The sequence below is a fragment of the Pleurodeles waltl genome, chromosome 8 (assembly GCF_031143425.1).
Source record: "Pleurodeles waltl isolate 20211129_DDA chromosome 8, aPleWal1.hap1.20221129, whole genome shotgun sequence".
In the NCBI taxonomy this organism is placed as follows: Eukaryota; Metazoa; Chordata; class Amphibia; order Caudata; family Salamandridae; genus Pleurodeles; species Pleurodeles waltl.
The window spans coordinates 349,832,846-349,855,962 of record NC_090447.1 but is presented as its reverse complement, the minus strand read 5'-3'; the positions used below and the strand labels follow the sequence as shown (position 1 = coordinate 349,855,962).

Below are 23,117 nucleotides of genomic sequence, written 5' to 3'. Positions count from 1 at the left end.
GCCACCAACTCAAGCTTAACAGTTGCCTGACAAGTCAGGACTTCTTGTGGGGCAGGCTGGGCTTCACCAGTGCCAACTTTGGAGTTCTTCCTCACTGGACCAGAATATCCTTGGCTTACCAGAACATTGGATAAAAGTTGCCCATCCTTCGTACACTTCTTGCCTTTGTTTTACTTCTGGTGCCTACTGGCACTCACTGCAGGGGCAGCACCTCCAGAATCCTTGGAAGAAGGCTGGCACTGGACCAGCTCCTCTTTTGGTCTCTGACCAACCTCTGGGAGGTCATTACCAAGGAGATAATCAAGAGGGAGGTCTGCACTAACTACCAACCTTCTCCAACTAAGGGTACCAGCTACTTCTAGGGGCACTAAAGCCACAGGCCGAACAGTGGCCTCCCCTGGGGTAGCCCTTACCCTTGCAGTCTCACCTGGGATATACTGGTTTGAGATTACCAGCCTGTCATGCACAACAGTGTGACTGGCACAGGCATCTATCAGGGCAGTGACTGGGACTCCATTCACCAGTAGGTGGTGGAATTGTTTACTCCCTTATGGAATCTCCGACTCACTTGTTGGCCCAACTTTCCAGTTAAAGGCTGAGAGGGCCTCCTCATCTGAAGAATCACCCCCTATTGCTACACTGGCAACTCCTGGGGGTTTACTACTGGGTTTGTTTTTGGGACAGGCAGTGTCCTTTGTTCAGTGCCCTGTCTGCTTAGTCAGAGCCCCATGACTTAGTGGCATCCCAATCTTTACCCTGGTACCCGTTTTTGTTTTGTGATGTTTCTTGAGGCCCACCCTCCCAAACAGATTTTTGGGGTCCTAGAGAGGACTCCTTTTCTTTAGTTTTAAGGTTGTCCACCTTTTTCTCTTGAGGGAGGGAGGGCTTCCCTGACTCTTGTGGTCATCCCCTCTGTGTCTTTTCTTGGACACCCTATGTCTCATCCAATGTTGAGGGTTCCTCCCCAGCTCTTAGGCAGAGACTGGCCCCAGGTCCACTAGGTATTGATGCAACATCTCAGAAGTACAGTTACTTAATAGGTGTTCCTTCATACTCAAATTATAAAGCCCCTCATAATCTTGCACATGACTTCCCTTTAACCAACCCACATAGTGTTTCATTGAAAAGTCCACAAAATCAACCCAGGACTGACCCGGGGTTTTGTGAGTCTCCCTGAATTTGAATCTGTACTCCTCAGGGGTCAACCCAAATCCCTCAATGAGGGAAGCCTTCATGAGATCATAGGATGCTGCATCTGCCTCATTCAGTGTGATGAATCTATTCCTACACTTTCAATAGAAAAGTTCCCAAAGAAGAGTTGCCCAGTGCTATTTGGCAAGTGTTCTGGAAACACATGCCCTTTCATAGGCTGTGAACCACTTAGTGATATCATCACCTTCCTCATATTTGGGAACAATCCCTTCGGGGGTTTTAGGGTTGCAGTGCTCTACTGTGTCCCTAGTTATGAAACTGCTGTCCCCATTCATGGGTGCTAACTCAATTTCTATTATTTCCTTTCTATTTCTAGTATTTTGTCAGCCAGGGCAATTCTTCTATCCAGTTGCTCTAAATGCATCTCCTGTTCAGAGAGTATCTCTGGATTCGTACCATCCTCTCTAGAGGGGTTTGTCCTGGACACTCTGGGTGCAGGTTCTACCCTTTTAACCTGAGGAGGAACTAGATCCATCTTTGTAGAAAAGTGCCTCTTTTGACATGGTCACCCCACTACTTTTTGCCTGGTTTCTGGTGCCCTTTTGAGTGAAAGTACACTGGGTCCCTAAACAGGTCTCCGGTGCCAGATAGTTAAAGTTTTATACTTAAGTCCCTTCTTTCTGTCATGGTTAACCTCACTTTTTGTGTGTTGTCACTGTGCTCAGACTGCTTTCACTGGGATTCTGATAACAGTACCCTAGTGATTGTACTCTCTCCCCCAAATGTAGTTGCTTTGGTACTCCTTACACCCCTCAATTGGCATACTGGTGTACTCCTGTAAGTCCCTAGTATATGGTACCTAGGTTCCCAGGGTATTGTTACACCCGGGATACCCTATGGGTTGGAGCATGTATTATGCCACCCATGGAAGCCCATGCAAACTGTGTCTGCAGGCCTGCCATTTGCAGCCTGTGTGAAAAGGTGCATGCACCCTTTCACTGCTCGTCACTACACAAGGTCACTGTAAGTCACCCCTATGGTAGGCCCTCCCAGCCCAAAGGACAGGGTGCAGGTCCCTGTGTGTGTGAGAGACCCTGTGGGTGTGGGAGCTGCCCCTAAGAAACACCAGTTGCAATACCCTGGACTTCATAAGTGTGGGGAAACCATTTTAGCTATGTACTGGCCACTGACCTGTGGTCCAGCTACATAATGGTAACTCGAACCTAGACATGCTTGTTATCAAACATGTCAGAATCATACCCCAATACTGATGCCATTATTGGTGGCATGATTCCATGCACTCTGGGGGCTTCTTAGAGGACCCCAAGGTACTGCTCCTATCAGTCTGTCAGGGTCTGCGAGCAGCCCACGCTGCTGCAGCCAATCAGACAGGATTCTGCTCCACTGCTGCTTGACCAGCTCAAGCTGGGGAAGGCAGAACAAAGGATTTCCTGTGGAAGAGGGGTGCAAGCTCCTCTCCTTTTGGAAATAGGTGTTACAGGGCTGAGGCTTCCCCATGCCACCGGTTTGTTTTGAAGGGCACACATTGTGCCTTTCTTGTATAATCTGGTTTGCACCAGTCCAGGGACCCCCCCCGGTCCCTGCTCTGGTGCGAAACTGGACAAAGGAAAGGGGAGTGACCACTCCCCTGTCCGTCATCACCACCTGGGTAGTGCCCACAGCCCCTCCTGGTGGCCACTTGGTTCTGGCATCTTGAAATCAAGAAGTGCAGAGGCCCCTGAGAGCATCTGACTGATCAGGGTAGCTAACTGACGTCAGTGTCCCCCCTCTGATAGTTGGTCACCTTTCACAGTGACCAATCCCCTTTTTGGGGCTATGTAAGGACTCCCTTGCAGGTGGGTCCCCAGATTCATCATGCAAGATTCCACCAGGACTCCTCTGCAAAGACCTCTTCTGCTCCTGGCCAACGGAACCGCTGCTGGACTCCAAAGGAACCGAACAAGAATGCAACACCGAGACGACCTTTCCTTGCAACATTGTTTTCTCTATGGCTCCTATCAGCAACTTGCAACATTTCCACGGCTATGCATCCTCTGGGGTTGCAAGACTTCAGCTGCACCAAAGAAGCAAGAAGGAATCTCCTTTGGAGTGAAGGACTCACTCCCTTGCATCCGCAGGCACCTAAGGCAACAATGTCCGGCTGTAGGGATCTACTGTCCTCTGGAATTGCGAAGATTCTCCAACACAGGTGATGGTTCTAGGGGCCCTCTGGGTCCTCTCTGCCTTCTGTCCAACTTGGAAGATGGTTAGCCCTTGCCTCTTCCTCCAAGACAGAACCCCTGTGCACCGCGACTGTTGCAGCAACCAAGGTTTTTTGACTCCTGCTCCCAGAGATCTTCAAGCTACAAGTAGCCCCGGCCCCCATCACTACACTTCTGCAAAGAAAGTCTCCTCTCTGCTGCTACAGCAACGTGGGACTCCTCTTCAGGTGTGCTGACTAGACCTCACTGTGACTTACTGTGCCTGCTGTCAGTGGGTTGCTCGTGGGGGCTCTGACTGCGTCTGCGGGCATATCTGTCTTCTGAGGGTCAACCTGGACTCCCTTCCAAGGCTCGAGTCCCCAGGACCTTGTTGGTCCTCGTCAGCTCTGTGAATCTCCAACAACTCCAGTTACATTTACTTGTTGGTGGTCCTCCTGACCACTGACCTGTCTGCAATCCGGCGACAGATGAAGGACAGCTCCTAGATGACTTCAGGGACTCTTCAGCAGCTGGACTTTATCACCGTCAACCCGAATTTTCACCCCAAGAAAGGGGGGGGCATTGCCTCCTGACCCACCTAGACACTCCTGCATGGACTGAACTCTGTCCCCTTCTTTTGCAGGTCCTCTTCATCCAGAATCCACAGTTAGGTCCTGCTTTTACAATATTCCACTTACGAGGCCCCATGTTACCCAATGGTACGACCAGGTAACTTACCTCTTCTCTCCTGGTCGTTGGGGGTCTACTAGATACTTACCACTTGGGGTTCCACTCTCTCTCAGCGCTTGGCTAACCACTCCATTACATCTGGTGTGGGACCAACTCTCGCATCCTCTGTCCCCGTGTAGGGCCTTTGCTATTTTATGCTATTTCCTAATGCTTACCTGTGTATACTTACCTCGAGAAGGGGGTTTACCTATAGTAATCTAGGTTGGTGTTCCAATAATAAAGTACCTTTGTTTTTGCAACACTATGTGGTTCCTTTCAGGTGTGATAAGTTACTGTGTGACTACTGGGGTATTGCAAGTGCTTCGCACTCCTAGATAAGTCTTGGCTGCTCACCACAGCTACCGCGAGAGAGCCCTGGCTATCTAGACACTGCAACACTATCTATTAAGGGTTACCTTGACCCAGTATAAAGTGTAACATCAAATGTGTCCACCACACACTGGGCCAGCCTCTTACACTAGTGAACAATAAAACAACAACAGTTACAGTTCAAAATATTGTGCATTCTCGATGAGACACTACATTCAAGCTGAAGACCCATCTAGCAAAACTCTCCCAGAAGAACAAACCATTCACAGATTCTTAATGCAACATCCCTAAACCTTACTTTCCATCGAACATCCCAAATACAAGAAATCCTGATGCTCAAGGTATGAACACCCCAACACTCTCCTCCATGTCTATCATGAATAGGACCTGTTAAAACTCAGGAAAAGACTAACGAGCATTGGCAAAGCCAACTGGTCTCTACAATCCCAGAGGTATGGGCATTGGCGTTGTCTATTTCAATGCCTTTTAGCCATGTTTAGCCGAAGTTCCTCTAACAGTTAACCTTTGGACTGTTTCAAGCTGCTCAAAAGAAGGTGGCTAGATAAAAGATAGACAAATAAAAGAGATTTATAAAAGATATATAAAAGATAGATGGATAGATGATAGATATGTATATAGATAGAAGTTAGACAGATTGAAGATAGAGAGCTAGATCGACAGGTAGCTAGATAGATATATCTCACATAACCCTCCCCACCCCCCAACATTTCTCTCTTTAAAGGGCCCTTCCAGCCATTTAAATAAAAGCCTGTTCGTTGTCTGTTATATTTGTCTAACTGGCATCGACTTCCTTTCATAATATAGCAAAGCAGAACCACTCGGGAAATAAATAAGACTTTCATATGGCCTTCCAGAAAGCATTAAGACCTTTTTATTTGGCTAAAAGACTCAATTTTGGACGTTATATTTTCCCTTGCACTCAGCAGCAATTGTTTGCTTATTTTTTCACACAGCGCCAAGCAATCTCAGAGTAATCACTGCGCTGTATAAATATTAAAATCGCCTGCCACTTCAGTTAATCGAGTTCTCATACCCAGCACTATTAACCTCAGACTTCCTATAAGTTTTAGGAGAAAGGCTCCTCGGCTGACCCCCCCCCCCCCTATGATTCTTAGCAGCCGTCTCAGTGGCAAATTAGTGCAATAAAATGCACATTTGGCAAAACAATATTATATCTTTCTTCTGTGCAAAACATAAGTAGCAAAAAAAAAGTGGAGACCGCAAAAACTACACACTGGTCAAAAGCTTGCATGTATATTTTTGAACACGTGGTGTTTAAAATCCACTGCTTTGTCGAGCGCTGTAATAATTAGTGCTTTGCATGCACCCATGCTGACTGCATGGTAAGGCGATTTGTTCATGCTATGGTGCATTTCGTCTTTATTATCACGGCTTAGGTTTGATTAAGCATTGTTATAAGTGCTTCTTCGAAAACAGCGTGTGTTGATCATCTCCTGTGCATGTTTTAAGCTACGCACCAGTGTCGTTTTAAAGCGTTACATATGTGCAGTCACTATGCTTGTAACTAGGCGATGAGTGCATCAGCCAACTACAGCATAATATTGCGTGTTTCAAACGGCATAAAGTAGCATACTAAAATACAGTTCAGCTAACCCCGATATGAATTATTTAGTAACTATATTGTTCGGATACTAAACTACAAAGCATTGTAATAGTCTGCATGATTTTGCTTCTTGGAACACAATATGAGGCTGAACTCAAGTGTACCCAGAACTGAAGCCTGGCTCTACAGGGACATCTAGATTCACCCAGTGATAACAGCCAAGCTCCACTGGTACATCTAGTCATGGACTGCGATACTGCACCCACAGTCCCCCGGCGCCTGGCTCTACAGCAACATCTAGTCATGGACTACAATACTTCACCCTGCTCCACTCAGCGCTGAAGTCCGACTTTACAGAGACCTCTTACAATGGCCTCTAGTACTATGCCCTTTTACACCCATGGCTGGTCCCATCTTACAGGATCTTTCTCTATAGATGGTCATTGCTGGTGCCCACAGGTCTGCGTGCACAATCGAGGTGACAGGGCACTGAAACACAAGTAGATTCAACAGAGGTTTCAGGCATTTTCTAAGAGGAAGTGACAGCGGGCCTGGAAATTAACGCGGTGAATACCTAACGATAAAAAGACACAAAAATACATTGCAAGTTCACATGCGTAAAAGATGTAACACGCCAGGAATAAACAGCAACGGAGCGGAACTTGGAAAAACAAGGACAGGAAAAGATTGAATATTACAGATCACTTAACAGTAATTTGCGGACATATAATAAGAATTAGAAAAATACAAATCAAGGTACACAGAAAATGACCAACTATAGGTCAGGTGAGCAGGGCGTGGAAACGGAGAAAAGAAGGCAGACAACGGACACAGGAGGCTGCGTGCATTTCTAAGTCATGCAACAATGACGTGAGAGCAAAGCTGATTTGTAATACAATGTAGTAAATAATATTCAAGTAATTTAAAAATAAATACTGGCGGGTGAAAACCAAAATGGCAGACAAAGCTACTGAATAAATAGCAGCCATGTTTACCGTAGGAAAGTGCCTCTTTTGATACAGTCATCCCCTCCCATTTTGTGCCTGGTTTCTGGTGTAATTTCGACTGAAAGTGCAGTGGGTCCCAGCTAAACAGGTCCCCAGTGCCAGATATCTTTCCCTAAAACTGCACAGTCGTTTTTCCCAATTGCCAAACCTTTAGCTACCACTGTGAATCCATAGTAAATGGTACCATTGGTACCTAGGGCATGGGGTACTAAAGGAAGGCCCCTGAGGGCTGCAGCACGAATTGTGCCACCCTCAGGGATACTCACTAAGTGCACCCAGTGCTGCTTTAGTAGGCTGAGTGTCTTGGTGCAGAACTAAAATGAAAACACAACAAGGCACACAGCCTGTATTCCCTGTCCCCTTTACACTGCATGCAATATATATGTCACTACTCTAGCAGGCCTTCCAGCCCTAAATGCAGGGTGCATTATATTACATGTAAGGGCATGCCTGCATCAGCAGATATGACACTGCTATGTCTTTGTCTATTCTCAGACACAGTAAGTGAACAGGGAAGCCATTTTAAATACATGTGCTGGACACTGGTCATGACAAGTTCCCAGCAACATGATGGCTTTATTGACTGTAGGAGGCTGGCTCAGTATATGGTGTACACCTATAGGTGAGGACCTTGTACTGAGTCCAGCCAACCCTTAGTGATAGTGTAGGTGGCTCTAGATTATCAGAGCTCTTTGCTGTGATGAGCAGCCAAGGCTCATCCAGGAGGGTGAGAAGCGGTTGTCATTACCACACAGGTCAGTCAGTAAAGTACATACAGGAAAGAACTGCACCACTGTTGGAAAAATTTGTAATATTTACTATAACACACACTGTAGAACTAACTTTGGTATATCTCCTAACCAGAGATATGAAGATACAAACATATACTTAGCAACAGGTAAGTAAAGGCATAAAGTAGCATGGGTCCCTATCTATGGGGGGCCAAATCATATAATAAAAAATTGGAATGCGAAAACCACTCCCAACCCACACTACCACCCAAAGACCCTTAGGACTAGGGAAGTACTAAATCCACAAAGGTAGGTAGGTAGGCAGGCAGGATTCCCCAGGCGCGCATATGCAGAGTAAAAATCTCGGGTCAGTGTCCATAGGCTAACATGGGGAAGTCATGGTTGGAGGTTTCGCGTTTTAGGACCCTTCCTAGTGGACCCTGGGGAAACCTGTTGGGACAAGGGGGGTTGGATAGTGTCCCCACCCGTGGATACCCAGAACAGTGGAGTACCTACTCCAGGTAGCCCAGCTGCAATGGGGTGAAGTTGTGTTGGAACCTCCTACTGAATTCAATGGGGACTTTAGTTTTCCAGATGCTGTTGCGACCTGTGGACCAGGACGGTGGACCGAAGGTGTGGGTTCCAGAAGAAGAGGACCGAAGTAGAGAGGACAGTGCCCAGACCACCCAAGGTTCCCAGGCAGTGCAGGAGGGCAATAGTCACTCTTATTGTGAAACTTCCTGAAGGACCGTGATCGAAGAAGTGCAGCTGTGGAGTCCAGGTGATGCAGGAGGATCCAGGGAGAGGTCATAAGCTGTACCCACGCCAGTCGTCGAATTACAGAGGGGTCAGTGGCCACCAACAAGCCTTGGCAGACGCAGTGAATCGTTGTACGGAGTTTGCAGTATTTGTGGTGACCAGCAAGGTCCAGGTGACCCAACCTTGGCAGGTAGGTCAGGGCCAGTCCTCAGCAAGGAGCAGAGCCAGCAGGTAATGTTAGAGCCCCCAAGCAAGACCCTCTGGCAGCAGGCACAGCTAGTCACAGGGAGGCCTGAGCAGCACAGCAAAGAGGGACGAGTTTCAGAAAGGATGTCGTTCTTGGAGGTGCAGAGTGCTGGAGGTGGGGGCTTCTTGGAGCTAGGAGGTCTTCAGACTGAAGAACCAACTAGCCTTGTCAATGACAAGCAGACATGGTGCACAGGGGTTCTGGGAATGAAGCTCCAGCAAGGGACCACAAACTTCCCAGTTGCAAGGAAGACAGAACAGAGCTCTGGAGAACCCCACAACCACCACCTGTGTCACACAGCCTTGGGGAGTCTATGGGACAGCAGGATCCACAAGCCTGTCGTCGTCGTTGAGATGCCTGCGGATTCAGGGGAGTGACACCTTCACTCCAAAGGAGATTTCTTCTTGCTTTCCTAAGGGCAGGCAGAGACCCAGTGACTCTGGAGGATGCACGGCCACGCGGTTGCAAAAGTCAATTTAGAACTTTGAAGCAAAGTTGCAGTAGGAGCCCACCCACTGGGTACAGTCTTGCGTTTGGTTCTAGTGTCCACGTTGCAGAAGTGTCTTGCAAATTAAACTTGCAGACGGTTCCTGAAGTCCTGCAGATGAATCTATGGACCCACCCTTAAGGGAGCCCTTAAGAAACCCAGGAAGGGGGTTGGACACTTACAGCAGTGACCCACCTATCAGAGGGGCGTCAGGGACATCACCCAGCTGGACTAACCAGTCTGATGCTCCCAGGGGCCTCTGCTCATCTTATTTCCAAGATGGAAAAATCAAGTGGGCAGCTGGTAGAGCTCTGTGCACCTCCCTAGGGGAGAAGCTGGACAGAGGGGTGGTCACTCCCTTGTCCCGTGTGTGGTTTTGCATCAGAGCGGGAACCAGGGGTTCCTGCACTGGTGAAAACCAGTTTATGCAAAGAGTGCACCAAATGTGCTATTCAAAGCAGTTGGTTGGCACTCAGATGCACCCAGCCCAGAGACACCTATTTCTAAAGAAGAGGTGGTCACACCTCTATCTTAAAGGAAATCATTTCATCTGACTTCCCCTGCCCGGGTTAGGCTCAGCAGCAGGAGGGAAGAACAGTGTCCTGGGTCGGCAGCAACACGGGCTGGCATGCAGACCCTACAAGGCTGTACAGGCAGACATGGGGGATGCCTGAGGGAACCCCCAGAGTACATGGTATCATGCAACTAGCACTGAAATCGGTGTAGGTGCATGATTCTAACATGTTTGATACCAGACATGCCTATGTTTGGTGAAGCTATCAACTAGTTGGACAACTCGTTTTGACAGGTGTCCACTACATACATTAAGATGGCTTCCATGCATTACAAAGCCCATGAAATGGAGTCCTGTGTTTGTCGGGGACCTCTACTCATGGAGGGATGCCATCACACTTTGAACCATGCACCCTGCCCTTGGGCTGAAGGGCCTACCTTAGGGGTGACTTACAGGGTCAGAGTGAAGTGACCATGATATAAGGCAAACCTTATGCCTGGAATGAAAGGTGCATGCACCATTTCACACAGGCTGCAATGGCAGGCCTATAGTCACAGTTTGCATGGGCCCTCATGGGTGGCCCAATACATGTTACAGCCCACGGATGACCCCTGGTGTATCAATGCCCTGGGTACCTTAGTACCATATGCTAGGGACTTACATGGGTGCCCCAGAATAACAATGTGGGGTGTAAAAGTTACCATACACCTAAATTTAGTGGAGAGAGCAATGACACTAGGGTCTTGGTTAGTAGGATACCAGCGTACTACAGTCCAAACACACTGATACCAAGCAAAACATGTGGTAACTATGCCAGAAAATGCTACTTTCCTATACTGACAATAGGGCTGTTTAGTATCAAACATCTTGGATTAGCAAACCCTCACTGATTCCAGGGATGGATTTATTAATACAGGTGCTCCCTGAAAACCTACCAATTCTAGAGTGGGCACTGACTGGTCAAAACCAGTACAGCCACCTTAGACAGAGTTCTGGCCCCCTTAGGTGAGAACCAATGTTCTTGAGAGCTCAGAACAAAGGCCTGATCTGGGTGGAGGTGTGACCTCCTCTCCCAGGCAGGATGGACATTCCAAGGCGGGGAGCTTCAAAGGTCTAGCCTTCTTCAAAATGTGACCAAAGACTCTCCAAATGGTAGAGAAGTTAGACCTTCAATTCCTGACCCTACTTTGGTGGCAGGACTGGCGGGAAAAGTATTTAAATTATGAGGCGTGCCTACTTAATGCCAGTCCCCCCCCTTGGGGTGGAGGAGCTGAAGTGGACGCTACTTTTTAAATTCCTTTCTCTTATGTGAAAGGAATTAGGCCATAGGGTTAGGGCTATGCCCACTTCTCAAAGGTAGTGGTCATAAGATGGGTGTGACCACCCTAAAGGTGAGTAGCCCACTGGCTACCTACTGTCACACCCGGTAAAGCCCCTGAATTTAGTATTTAAGTGGCACCCCTGAACCCTGGAACTCAGATTCCCGATGACCTAAGAAGAGCCGTACACCACAGAAGTCGCTCCAGCAGAGAAGACTCAGACACAAACTGATTTGGCCCCAACCACCAGCCTGTCTGCAGCCCTCAAAGAACTTGCACCAAAAGACGACTTGTTCTGCAGCCCAGTGACCTTGAAAGCCTTGGGAGGACTACCTGTCTTTGATAAAGACCAAGATCTCGCATGGACAGCAGACCTGTCCAAAAGAAACTAACTTAAAAAAAGAGGTAGTCTGCCTGAGGAAGCGCAAAACCACCTCTGGAACTACCTCTGCACCAGACACCCATGGATCGAGTTCAAGTGGCCCACTGGTCATGTGGAGGTTCCCCAGTGCTTCCGAACAAGAGTCCATTGTGGGCTGGCCACAGCCGGACTCCTCAGCAACGCCTGCAGCCTCAATCTGAAGACTCCCTTTAACTGCGACCTGCCCTGTATGCTGTATCCAACACCAAAAACCACCCCTGCTTCCAGAGCTCCTACGCCTTGGGGAGCTGGATTGTCTGTGTCCCTACAACCCCTGGCATCTCTACTTATCTAGGTAGGTGTGGGTAGTCCTCGCCAGGCCTCCTAGCCAGACCCTGCAGCCTGTCTCTGAGACTGATCTCCTCCATTAGATAACATTGGGCACCCAACAACGTGTTGGCACTTTGAACCTGGCTGCCCCTGTGCCACTGAGGGTGTGAGTTTAGTGCTGCCTTGTGGGCCCCTCCTTGTACCTACCTAAACTCCAGGAGATCGACCCCTGACCCCGCTTTACTTAGCTGTGGGCAGCGATTCATCGGTTAACCCGTCTCCACTGGTTAACATTGGGCACCCAACGCTGTGTTGGCACTCTGTACCCGGCTGCCCCTGTGCCGCTGAGGGTGTAAGCTTGGGGCTGCCTTGTGGTCCCCCTGGTGCTTTCCTCAACCCTAGGAGACCAACCTCTGACACTGCTTTTACTTACCTGTGAGCAGCGCATCTTCATTCACCCTCAGTCTCTATTGGTTAACACTGGGTACCCGACTCAGAGTTTTACTTCTGCACCCGGCTGCTCCCAGTGCTGCTGAGGGTGTACTCTTGGTGCTGATTTGAACCTTGCCTGGTGTTGACCTAAAACCCCAAGACTGTATTTGTCAGTTGTGTACTTCCCTGTAAAACTGCATTCTTGTTTTCCTCTCATAGATTAACACTGAAGACTCTGAAATTTGCACTGTTGGTTTATGACATTTTTTAATTTTAAAACTGCTTACCTTATATCCAAGTTCTTTGCTTAAAAGCATATATAAAAGCAACTGTTATTTTTCTAAACTGATTTCGTTTTTTGTGTGTCTATTTTATTGCTTTTATGAGTACAACAAATGCTTAACACGACTCCTTGATAAGCCTAACTGCTCAACCACACTACCATAAATAGAGCATTAGACCTATCTATTTCTGCCTCTGCAAGCCTTTGGGGATCCACTGGACTCGCTGCACAGTGTACTTCATTTTAGTGCACTACATAGAGAACCAGCTTCCTACATGTACCATAAGCAACCAAAAGCCCAGGAGCATACAAGAAAGGAGGCCGACCTCAGTTACCACTACATAGAGTGAAAGCACACAAATGAATACCTGAACTCCTTTCTTCGTTTTCTCCTTTCTTAGAGTATATGAGGTATGACTGGTGTCTCAGGAAGTGTTGAGAAATATTCTTAAAAACTAAGCTTTTATAACAATGTTGTCTGGTATTGCACCCCTGAGTACCGGGTGTTGGTGCTTGGTTAAATAGGGATTAGGAGCAGCCTGCCGTACTGCAAGCAAACACATAGTGCTGGTGCCCGAAGTTATAGACCTCTAGCAGCCTGTTGTACTGCCCACTCACATACTGCACTGGCGGCCAATTCTATGGGACCTCTAGCTGCAGCGAGTGGTACTGCACGCTTATATATTGTGCTGGTGCTCGATTCCATGGGAACTCCAGAATCAACCTGTGGTAATGTAAACTTGCGCACAGTGCTTGTGCTTGATTATACGGGACCTCTAGCAGCAACCTTCAGTATGGCACAGGAATCCCTAGTGAAAGGCAGCAGTAGAGTAGTTAGCTTTCAAACTGTGAAGGTGCATCAAACTAGGAAGCCACTAGTTGAAGCCTATGATATTTTAATGTGGACCCCTAGTATGAGACAACGGCGCTGCACGGTTTTAGGTACAGTGCCAGTGCCCCATTCGCATGGATGGCCAGTAGCAGCCTGTGGTATTGCAAGCTTGCATACAATGCTGGTAACCAAGTCAACAGAACCTCTAGTAACTGCCTAAGCTACTGCACTGCTGTGTGTGGAGTGCCGATGCCCGATTCTCAGGACTTCTAGATTCCATATTGCACTGCAGTACATACACAGCTGGTGATTGTCTGTTAAGCTTTGTCAGTCAAGCTTTTTATTATAGTCTTTCTTTTGCATAACAGCTTCTTCTAGCATACGCACTTCCCATTGGCATAAAATAAGAAAGGTCACAAACACACTTTCCCCAAATATTCAAAGACTAGGCTTACATTCTCAAGCCATCCTTGCTTTTAACACTAGGTAGTATTTCTCTGTGGTTCCTCCAATTTTCATCAGTGGTGCAGAGATTTGTTGGGAGCAACGGAAGGAGTGGGTAGGGATGAGGGGGTGCAGGACTCAAGGGGCCTCTCGTACCAGCATGGAGTACTGCACAGTTGTACATTCAGTGCCAGAGCCTAAATCTAGGAGACCTCTAGCAGCACAGTGAGGCACTGCACAACTGCGCACAACTGCTTTGTTAAACAAAAACATTTTTCGTTCATTAGCCAGCAACCAGTTAAGTGCAGGGATTTGGAGAAAGCTACAGCTGGGGGGTTGGCTCAGAATGAGGACAGGAAATGTCTGCGGGAATGTCAACTATTCATCTTCATAAAAATAACATCTCAACATTTACTGCATACAAACAGCCATCTAGCCGCTGGCAGCTTTAATTCAAAGAGACAATAAATAGACAGTGGTAAGTGAGGCACGGATGTGAGACGGCAGACCCTGGAGTAAATACCGTAATCTGAGGGGGAGTGCGTGTATCTCACATACCTGTGTACAGGCTGAGTGACACCACTGCACAGGCCTCACTTCATAACGTGAATTCTGATAATGCATTTAACAGCAGGGTTTGTTTATTTCCTATTTTTACAGCAGTTAATGCTACTTTCAAATATTTGTATTTTCCTTTTTCTGCAGATTTGATAAAAGTGCGGGAGCCTCAACGAGAGAGGGGGCATGGAGTAGGGTGGGAATTACAAGCAACACTAAGACATAAAACAGTGTCTGACATTTGATCTCGGTTTTTCAATGCACAGCAAATGTAACCAGATAACAAGATTTACAGTGCTGTTTAAAGCAGAGTTCAGTAACCCACAAGTACTCCTCTCAAGTGCCCCACTAGAAACAGCAAAGAAGTTCCTGACCAGATCTTAAAATGGTGACCAGTGTATTTATATAGTGCTTGGTCGGTGCTCTCGGGGAGGGGAGGGGGGGGGCTAAACAAAGCACGAGGCATGACATATGCATGCCCTGGACAAATGAGGAGAAAGATTAGTAGAGCGATGATAGGAAATAGGTAGCTTATGGGCGGGCTCAAGCCCACAAAGTATATACAACATGTCTCTTCGAGACAGCGCATGCGCTGTCGAGTAGAGACCTAAAAAATGGTCTTGTTCGTACAGGCTTTCTGTTCTAGCACATGGTGATACACTAGACTAGGCACAACATTGTACATATCTGCCTGGCTTGATTCACACAATCCTTTGTAGGTCGAGCGTAAGTGTTCGACCTTTTGTATACTTTTAAGTATACTTCTTCTGTGGTCTTCCAGCTATTTAATTTGTTAGTTTCAGTGTTGTTTAAAAATCGTCGCTTGCTAGTGGTCAGTCATGCCTCTTTGTCCCTCCTCCTTCTGTGTGAGACCAGTGACCAAATACTGTAAAATTACACTTTGCCCTCTTTATCTGGTCTGTAGGGGACTTTTTTTTTTTTTTACTTTGTTTCCTGCTCGTGTCCAGGGAAGCCTCCAATTTCATTTGTAGAGCATTCTTCTTCTGAGCTTAGCTGTAAAAAAAGGCTATAAATCAGGCTGTTATCGTGGTCAGATTTGGTCTTTGAGGGTTCTCTGCAACCACTCCGCTGCCTGCCTTCCGCCCTTCCTTGGCTTGGATTTTCTTTATCAAGTGTGCCTGCCTGTATGCTGAGAGTGAGGGAGGAGGATCACTTGTAATTGTTTATAGCCTAGGCACCCAGCTCTACCTGGGCTCCGCAATCCTTAGAGACAGTGCCCACTTCTGCTCTATACTGGGATCCCACTCCCAGCTCCATCAGTGCACCTCAGTTCACACACTCCTCAGCCTTGCCAGGAGCCCCACACTCGCTGTCTGGCAGATCACCTCAGTTCTTGCAGTCAGTACACCCTGCTGCTTCAGTACTGGGACCTCAGGCGAAGTTCCATCAGTGCACCTCAGTTCACACATTCCAAGCCCTCAGCCGTGCCAGAACCCCGAACACGCTGTCTGCCAGAGTACCTCAGTTCTTAAAGTCTGTACACTCTGCTGTTACAGTACTAGGACCTCGGGCGCAGCTCTATCAGTGCACCTCAGTTCTACCCTTGCAAGGTCACTTCCTTTCCTATACTGGGAACTTGTTCACATACAGTTCCATTACAGCAGCTCAATTCTACTATTCAGTCCCATTGCCAAGCCAACACTGGACCCATAAGAACAATACACAGCTCAGCCAGTGCACCTCAAGTCTAACATCCAACACCATTGTTGATGAGAACACACCTCTACCAGAATCCATCAATTCTAACATTCAGTGCACATTTCTACTCAATACTAAGGGTCACACACAAGCCCTTCAGGACTCCTCGCCTCAGTAGTTCAGAGGCAATGCCACTCCCACAAGAGGCTCCTCTCGCTGTTTCACCAGGACACCTCCAGGCTAACACTTGGCAACACTGGCACTCCAGTAATAGGTTCCATACATAGCTCAATTAACATATCTCAATTCTGACCTTGTGTGCCATTACTATTCCAGTACTGCAGCCCACATACAACTCTGTCAGTGCACCTCAACCCTAATCTGCAATGCCCCATTATTCCAACACCAGGAATTACACGGTGCTCCTTTTCTCATTCCTTACCCGCTGCCTTTCTGTTATTCCACCACTGGGCTGGCACACAGCTCTGTCTATACCCCCACTCCTGATCTGAAGCGCCCCAATATTGCTGTCCCGGGGTTCACATACAACTCTTATGCACCTTCATCTGTTCTGCAGTGTCCCCTGCTGTTCCACACTCTGACGTCTGTTTGAGGATGGGGGGGAGCCAATTAAATCTATTCTTAGCTGGCACCTTTATTTGGGAGGGTCTGTTTCACCTGTCTCACTCAGTTCTTTCCTTTATTCTGTTTACTCAATGTTTTCTTTCTCCCCAAGGTTTCTCTATTCAGCTCTTAAAATCCACACATTAACAGTTTCGCTCTTTCTTCCAACTGTTTATTTCTACTTTTCTCCCTTTTTTTAATTTCCCTCTTCCTCTTGCTATCTCCTCTTTTATACTTGCAAAAAACGTTATTTCTTTCCTTGTTTCGTTCCTCTCTTTTTTTTAATCAGGCGTTCATTCTTTTACTATTTTTGCCTCTTCCCATCATTCTTTCGTTGTTATTTTTATTTGCTCTTTCCTTTGACTGGGTATGCATCCTTTTTTTTTTTTAAAGATCTTTCTTCTTTCCTTTCTCTGGTGTTTTTCTTATCTTTGTCTGTCAAGTCACGTTTTACTATAATCCCTCTTTTTCCCATCTGTATGTGGAAGCCACAAGTTATTTGTAAGGACCCAAGGTGACAAAATGGTTTTCCCATTCTGTGTCTGTGGGAAATGTGTCAGTACATACTTGCCCAGGTTCTTTCGCTGCTTGTTACGCTCACCATCTCTCTCTTTTTCTCTAATATTCATTTTTCTATTGCTTTTCACACTTCTTTCATTATATTTTTCTCTTTCTCTTTTGTTCACTAGCTTCCTTCCCTTTTTTCTTTTGTATCACAAGTTTGCTCTATTTCTTCTCTCAGTTGTGTTTTCATTTTCTCCTTCTTTCCCTTCTTTCTTTTATTTCTTTGTGACCCCTTATCTTTCTTCCTTTTGTATGTTGAATTCCTTTTGCTTCTCTTTTGCTGTCCCATCCGCTTTCAATCCTGAGGCCTAGTTATCAATGGAGCAATAGGTCAGTGTCACCGGGGCCCAGAGACCTATGGACCGCAATCAACTATAATTACTGCTGTATTTTCCTACTGAAATTGCAGTCAACCATTTTCCTTTCTTACTCCAGGGCCCATGACACCGTTACTTCGCCACTTGTCCTCTCCATCTTTACTTCGACTCCGTCTTTCCTTTCTCCCTCCAATACGTCTGAAATTATATTTTTCTTATGGTGTTTTGAGCATTAGACTCCAATGCCAAAGATTTATTTCTGATAAAGGTTTATATGATAATTGTGTATTTTTTAATATGGAGGACAAAGGTAAATGGAAGTGCTTTTGTTAAATGCTGGGCCCCTGGAATTATATGGCAGGAAAAGGCAAAATTATGAGGCAGGGTTGACCAATTTATGTGGCAAGCAAAGTCCTGTTATGAATTTTCAAAGTCAATAGCTCTAACTCAAGAAAATTAAAGACTTATTGCATTGCAAATGCTTGTTTCCATCTGCCACTGCCTGTAACACCCACTACTGTTGGTGCTCTTTAACTACTCTAATATGGAGCTTTGTGTGCAACAACACTTCAAAATAAAACAGTAAAAAGATAGCCAATCCTCAGTTAAGGAAGAAAAAAAATATTTCTTCAGCTTCAATGGAGGACGTGGCCAAAAACAATTAATTTAATGTTTCTCACTGTAATAACTGACTTTATTCTAAAGAATGAATTTACCCAATTTAGTGCCAATAACGTTAAACCTAGATCTTCACTTAGTGGGCCATTATAAGTCAGACTGTTGTTCCACTAAAGTACATGCTGCAGTTTGGACTTGCCTGCTGCACCTAATCTGCCTGCACCTTTTGTTCTAGCCGCCATGACTCTCCTAAACTAGCCTTAGAATAATAGACATTTCGTGCTAGCCTTTAGCAAATGCTTCTCGTTATACAATAGAATACATAATTGACTCTTAATTTTAAACTCATGAGAAGTAAGCTGTATCACTGAACTGCTCTACATATGATTAACTATGCATGCGGCGTATCCTGTTTCAATATATAAGTATGGATTGAATCACTGCACAATAAAGGAAGTTGAGTTTATTTTGTGAGGAAAACCCATGAAGACGTTTCTGTCATAATATACTGTAAAAACTGAAATACTGCAAGCTATATGCCGCATGATGCTCTAGAAGTAAAAATTACACAAATAAAGAAAAAGGGTAGTGAATGTAAAATAAATCAAGTATTCAGTTACTCACTGAACTTCCCTTGGTTGCCCCATAGCAAAGGATAAGCTTGCGGTAATTGTAGACTCTGACCTCTGAGAAAATATTTAAATGAGGTGGAATATCTGGGGAAGGAAATAAGAAAAAGTCTGTTATCCTTCTACAAATGCTAGAAATAGACCTCGGCAGGGAAAGAAACATAACCATAGAAGTGTTTACCTGGCAAGGATCGAGCAAATTCCAGAACACAGTCATACAATCGGGCAATGCTTTTCCAATCATTGAGGAACGTTTCTACAACTTTACGCCCACCAACTGGTTCAGAGAGAGGGTTTTCATAAGTCAGGTAAACGTGACGTGTTGGGCCTGTAAGGTAAACAAAGGAAATAAACGAACAGTGTATTACAAGGAACTGAAATTGAAACAGAGAAATACTTGCAGTTAAGGAACAGCGCGATCGGAAGAGAAACTTCTGTTTCTTTTCCAGTCAGGCGCGGGGTAGGTCAGAGAGGCATGAAAAGGGAAGGAAAGGCTTTTCTTTCCCTTTTCATGGCTCCCTGAGCATTCCTGCAGCACGATCACATAGCGACTGTGCTGCAGGAATGCCATTAGACACCAGGGATGTTTTTTTGGGGGGTTTTATAAGGGGAGTGATGCCTTAGGCAAGGGTCGCTTTGCAGGGGGCAATAATTTTATTAGGCCATTTCTGCCCCCCCCCCCCCCCCGGGGCAGATCGGCCTATAATGAGGGAGGGGGGGGGGGGGGGGTTTGGGGGACAGAAGCCACTAGACACCAGGGATTTTTTTTTAGTTTGTTTACATTGATAAGGGGAGGCAAATTATTTTTAGCCCATTTCTACACCCCTCGGGGGCAGATCGTCCTATTTTCATTAGGCCAATCTGCCCCCAAGGGGGGGGGAGGGGAGAAAGCACTAGATACCAGGGATTTTTTTTGGTGCCAATTTCACGCAAGGGGAGCGACCCCTTAGGCAAGGGTCGCTTCCCTGGGGGGCAAATTTATTTTATTTTAAGCGTGCTGGATGCCAGAGAATTAATACAAAAAAAAATACTGAGGTGGTGACTACCAACCAGTATGGGCATGGTTATGCCCCCACCCCAACTGAAGGGGGTAACAGTCTCTCAGCTCTCCCACAACACACTAAAACATCTTATCCCACAGCAAGCAAGAGGACATTTGATTATTTGGGGTTTTGGTTTTGCAATTGGACCATGAGAGCTTGTCTAACTCTCAAAATCGTCCCACTTGGAATGGTGAGGGCTGCACTTTTTTGACTTTGGGACGCTGCCATGTAGAAAAATCTACAAGACCTAGACACATCTGAAAACAAAACATCTGGGTGAGTACAGGTTGATGTGCTTCACATGCACCCCGCACCATGTTCTTACCCACAATGCCCTGCAAACATCCAACTTTGCTGGAAATCACACATTTTTGTGATGGAACCTTCCAGAATCTGCAAGAATCCACAAAATTCCTACCACCCAGCATTGTCGCATCTATACTGATAAAAAGTCTGCCCCAATTGTGAGCCTACATTTTTTTTTCCAAACTGCCCTTTGGATCTCTATTGGTTCCCCCTCATTTTCTACATGTTTTTGGCTCTTCCCTGTCACAGACACTTGGCCCACCTACAAAGGGGAGGTATCATTTTTACCAGGAGACTCAGGGGAACGTTGTGGTGTAGGAAATTTGTGCTGGTGTGGTGATTCCAATCAGAAATGTGGGGAAAATGTGATTTCTTTTTTTTAGCTAAATTTGAGGTTTGCTGAGGATCCTGGGTAAGAAAGAACTGGGGGATCCACGCAAGTCACACCTCCCTTGACTCCGTTGGGTGACTAGTTTTCAGAAATGTTTGGGTTTGGTAGGTTTCCATATATGGCGGCTGAGCCCAAGACCAACGCAGGTGCCTCTCCCCCGCAAAAACAGGTAGTTTTGTATTTGATCATTTTTATGTGTCCACATAGTGTTTTGGGGCATTTCCTTTCGCGGGCTCTAGGCCTACCATCACAAGTGAGGTACAATTTTTATCTGGAGACTTGGGGGAGTGCTGGGTGGAAGGAAATATGGGGGTCCTCTCAGGTTCCAGAACTTTCTGGCACCAAAATGTGAGGAAAAGGTGTTTTTTTGGTTACAGTTTGAGGTTTGCAAAGGATTCTGGGTAACAGAACCTGGTGAGAGCCCCACAAGTCACCCCATTCTGGATTTCCCTAGGTGTCTAGTTTTAAAAAATGCACAGGTTTGGTAGGTTTCCCTAGGTGCCGGTTGAGTTAGAGGCCAAAATCCACAGCTAAGCACTTTGCAAAAAACACATCAGATTTTAATGTAAATATGTGGTGTCTATGTTGCGTTTCCTGATGCAGGCACAAGGCCTACCCGCGCAACTGAGGTACCATTTTTATTGGGAGACTTAGGGGAACACTGAATAGAAGAACAAATGTTATTGCCCCTTGTCATTCTCTACATTTTGTCCTTCCAAATTTAAGACAGTGTGTAAGAAAGACGTCTTTTTGAGAAAGGCACTGTAATTCACATGCTAATATGGGGACCCCGGAATTTAGAGATGTGCAAATAACCACTGCTTCTCAACACCTTATCTTGTGCCCATTTTGGAAATACAAAGGTTTCCCTGGTACCTTTTTGTGTTACTCTTCATATTCCAGCAAATGAATTGCTGTATAACTGGTATACAATGAAAACCCATTGCAAGGTGCAGCTCATTTATTGGCTCTGGGTACCTAGGGTTCTTGATGAACCTACGAGCACTATATATCCCCGCAACCAGAGGAGTCCAGCAGACGTAACGGTATATTGCTTTAAAAAATCTGACATCGCAGGAAAAAGTTTGAGTAAAACGTGGAGAAAAATTGCAGTTTTTTTCACCTCAATTTCATTCAGCTGTTATTTTCTGTAGGAAAACCTTGTAGGATCTAAACAAATGATCCCTTACTGAATTCAGAATTTTGTCTACGTTTCAGAAATGTTTAGCTTTCCGGGATCCAGCATTGGTTTCACACCCATTTCTGTAACTAACTGGAAGGAGGCTAAAGGCACACAATATAGTAAAAATGTGGTATGTCTCAGTAAAATGCCAAAATTGTGTTGAATAATGTGGTTTTCTGATTCACATCTGCCTGTTCCTGAAAGGTGGGAAGATGGTAATTTCAGCACTGCAAACCCTTTGTTGATGCCATTTTCAGGGGGAAAAAACACAAGCCTTCTTCTGCAGCACTTTTTTCCCATTTTTTTTTTTTTTTTTTAACGAAATGTTTGCTGTATTTTGGATAATTTCTTGGTCTCCTCCAGGCAAACCCACATAGTCTGGGTACCTCTAGAATCCCTAGGATGTTGGGGGGAAAAAAAGGACACAAATTTGGCGTGGGTAGCTTATGTGGATAAAATGTTATGGGGGCCCAAGTGCGAACTGCTCCATATAGCCAAAAAATGGCCTGGCACCTGTGGGAAGAAAAGGCCTGGCAGCGAAGGGATTAAAACACTACCTACCCTCAGCTATGATACAAAAGTTCTAGCCATGACAAAGGGTAAACAGACACTGAATGGTGGGAGGTGTTATTATTTTGGGGTTGCCACTAACAGTGTGGGGACCCAAAGATGATGTAGTCAGACAGAACACATTGCTGTGAACGTTTTGGTGGTAGTCTCATTATCCTAGAACCACAACAGGCTGAGTTTTGAGCAAAATTGTTTTAAAAAAGGATGCTTGCAAAGCATTATGGGATGAGTTTAACAGTGTAGTGAATATTGTAATATCGGCTCTCCCGCTGTGCTGGGAAAGGCGCTTTTGCTTTAAGTATTTCTGATTTAGAAAATATTTCACCTATTTCAAGTGTTTTAAGAGGAAAGCCACAAGAAATTACTCTGATTAGGTAACTGTGAACAAACAATATGATCAGTACTCCAGATGGAGTTCACACGGTTGTGCCTTTTCGTGCTGTGAACACCATGGTTGTCATGCAGCACAAAGGGGAGAGACAAAAGAAAATGTTTGCCCACGCTGAAGTATATCAGCAATCGTGCAATAATCCATGTAAGAGGGTAAGTCTACAAGCCGTGACAAAAACATCCTCAAGGCGGGACTGACCTAAAGCAATTACCAATGACATCAAGTGATTTTTGAAAGGCAAGACCATGAACGAGTTAAAGTGATGGGCGTGAGGTGAGCGTAGTTAAAAGCCCACCACACTTTTAACAAGTCAAAGCACTTGCAGGCTCGACCTAACAACGCATGCATAGGAAAGTGCCTTATTTCTTGGCATGGTTACGCCCATTTTCTGCCTGTTGTCAGTGTGTTTGATTGTGTTCACTGGGATCCTGCTAAGCAGGACCCCAGTGACTATGCTCTCTCCCTTCTAACTTGGTAACTGTACCCTTTTCTTCCCACAATTGCCATACTGGTCCCCCCAT

General features: G+C 45.9%; 1 protein-coding gene across 2 annotated transcripts in view; it reads right to left on the bottom strand.

Annotated features, from left to right (window-relative positions):
* Positions 1-23,117, bottom strand: part of MED14 (mediator complex subunit 14) — an 801,766-nt gene that overhangs the window by 297,862 nt on the left and 480,787 nt on the right. For both annotated transcript variants that reach the window (XM_069204216.1, XM_069204217.1), the window contains exons 18-19: positions 18,894-19,040; positions 18,708-18,799 (exon numbers count right to left, since the gene is read on the bottom strand). In XM_069204216.1, the coding sequence (XP_069060317.1) occupies positions 18,708-18,799; positions 18,894-19,040 (239 nt within the window). The remainder of the gene's footprint in view (positions 1-18,707; positions 18,800-18,893; positions 19,041-23,117) is intronic.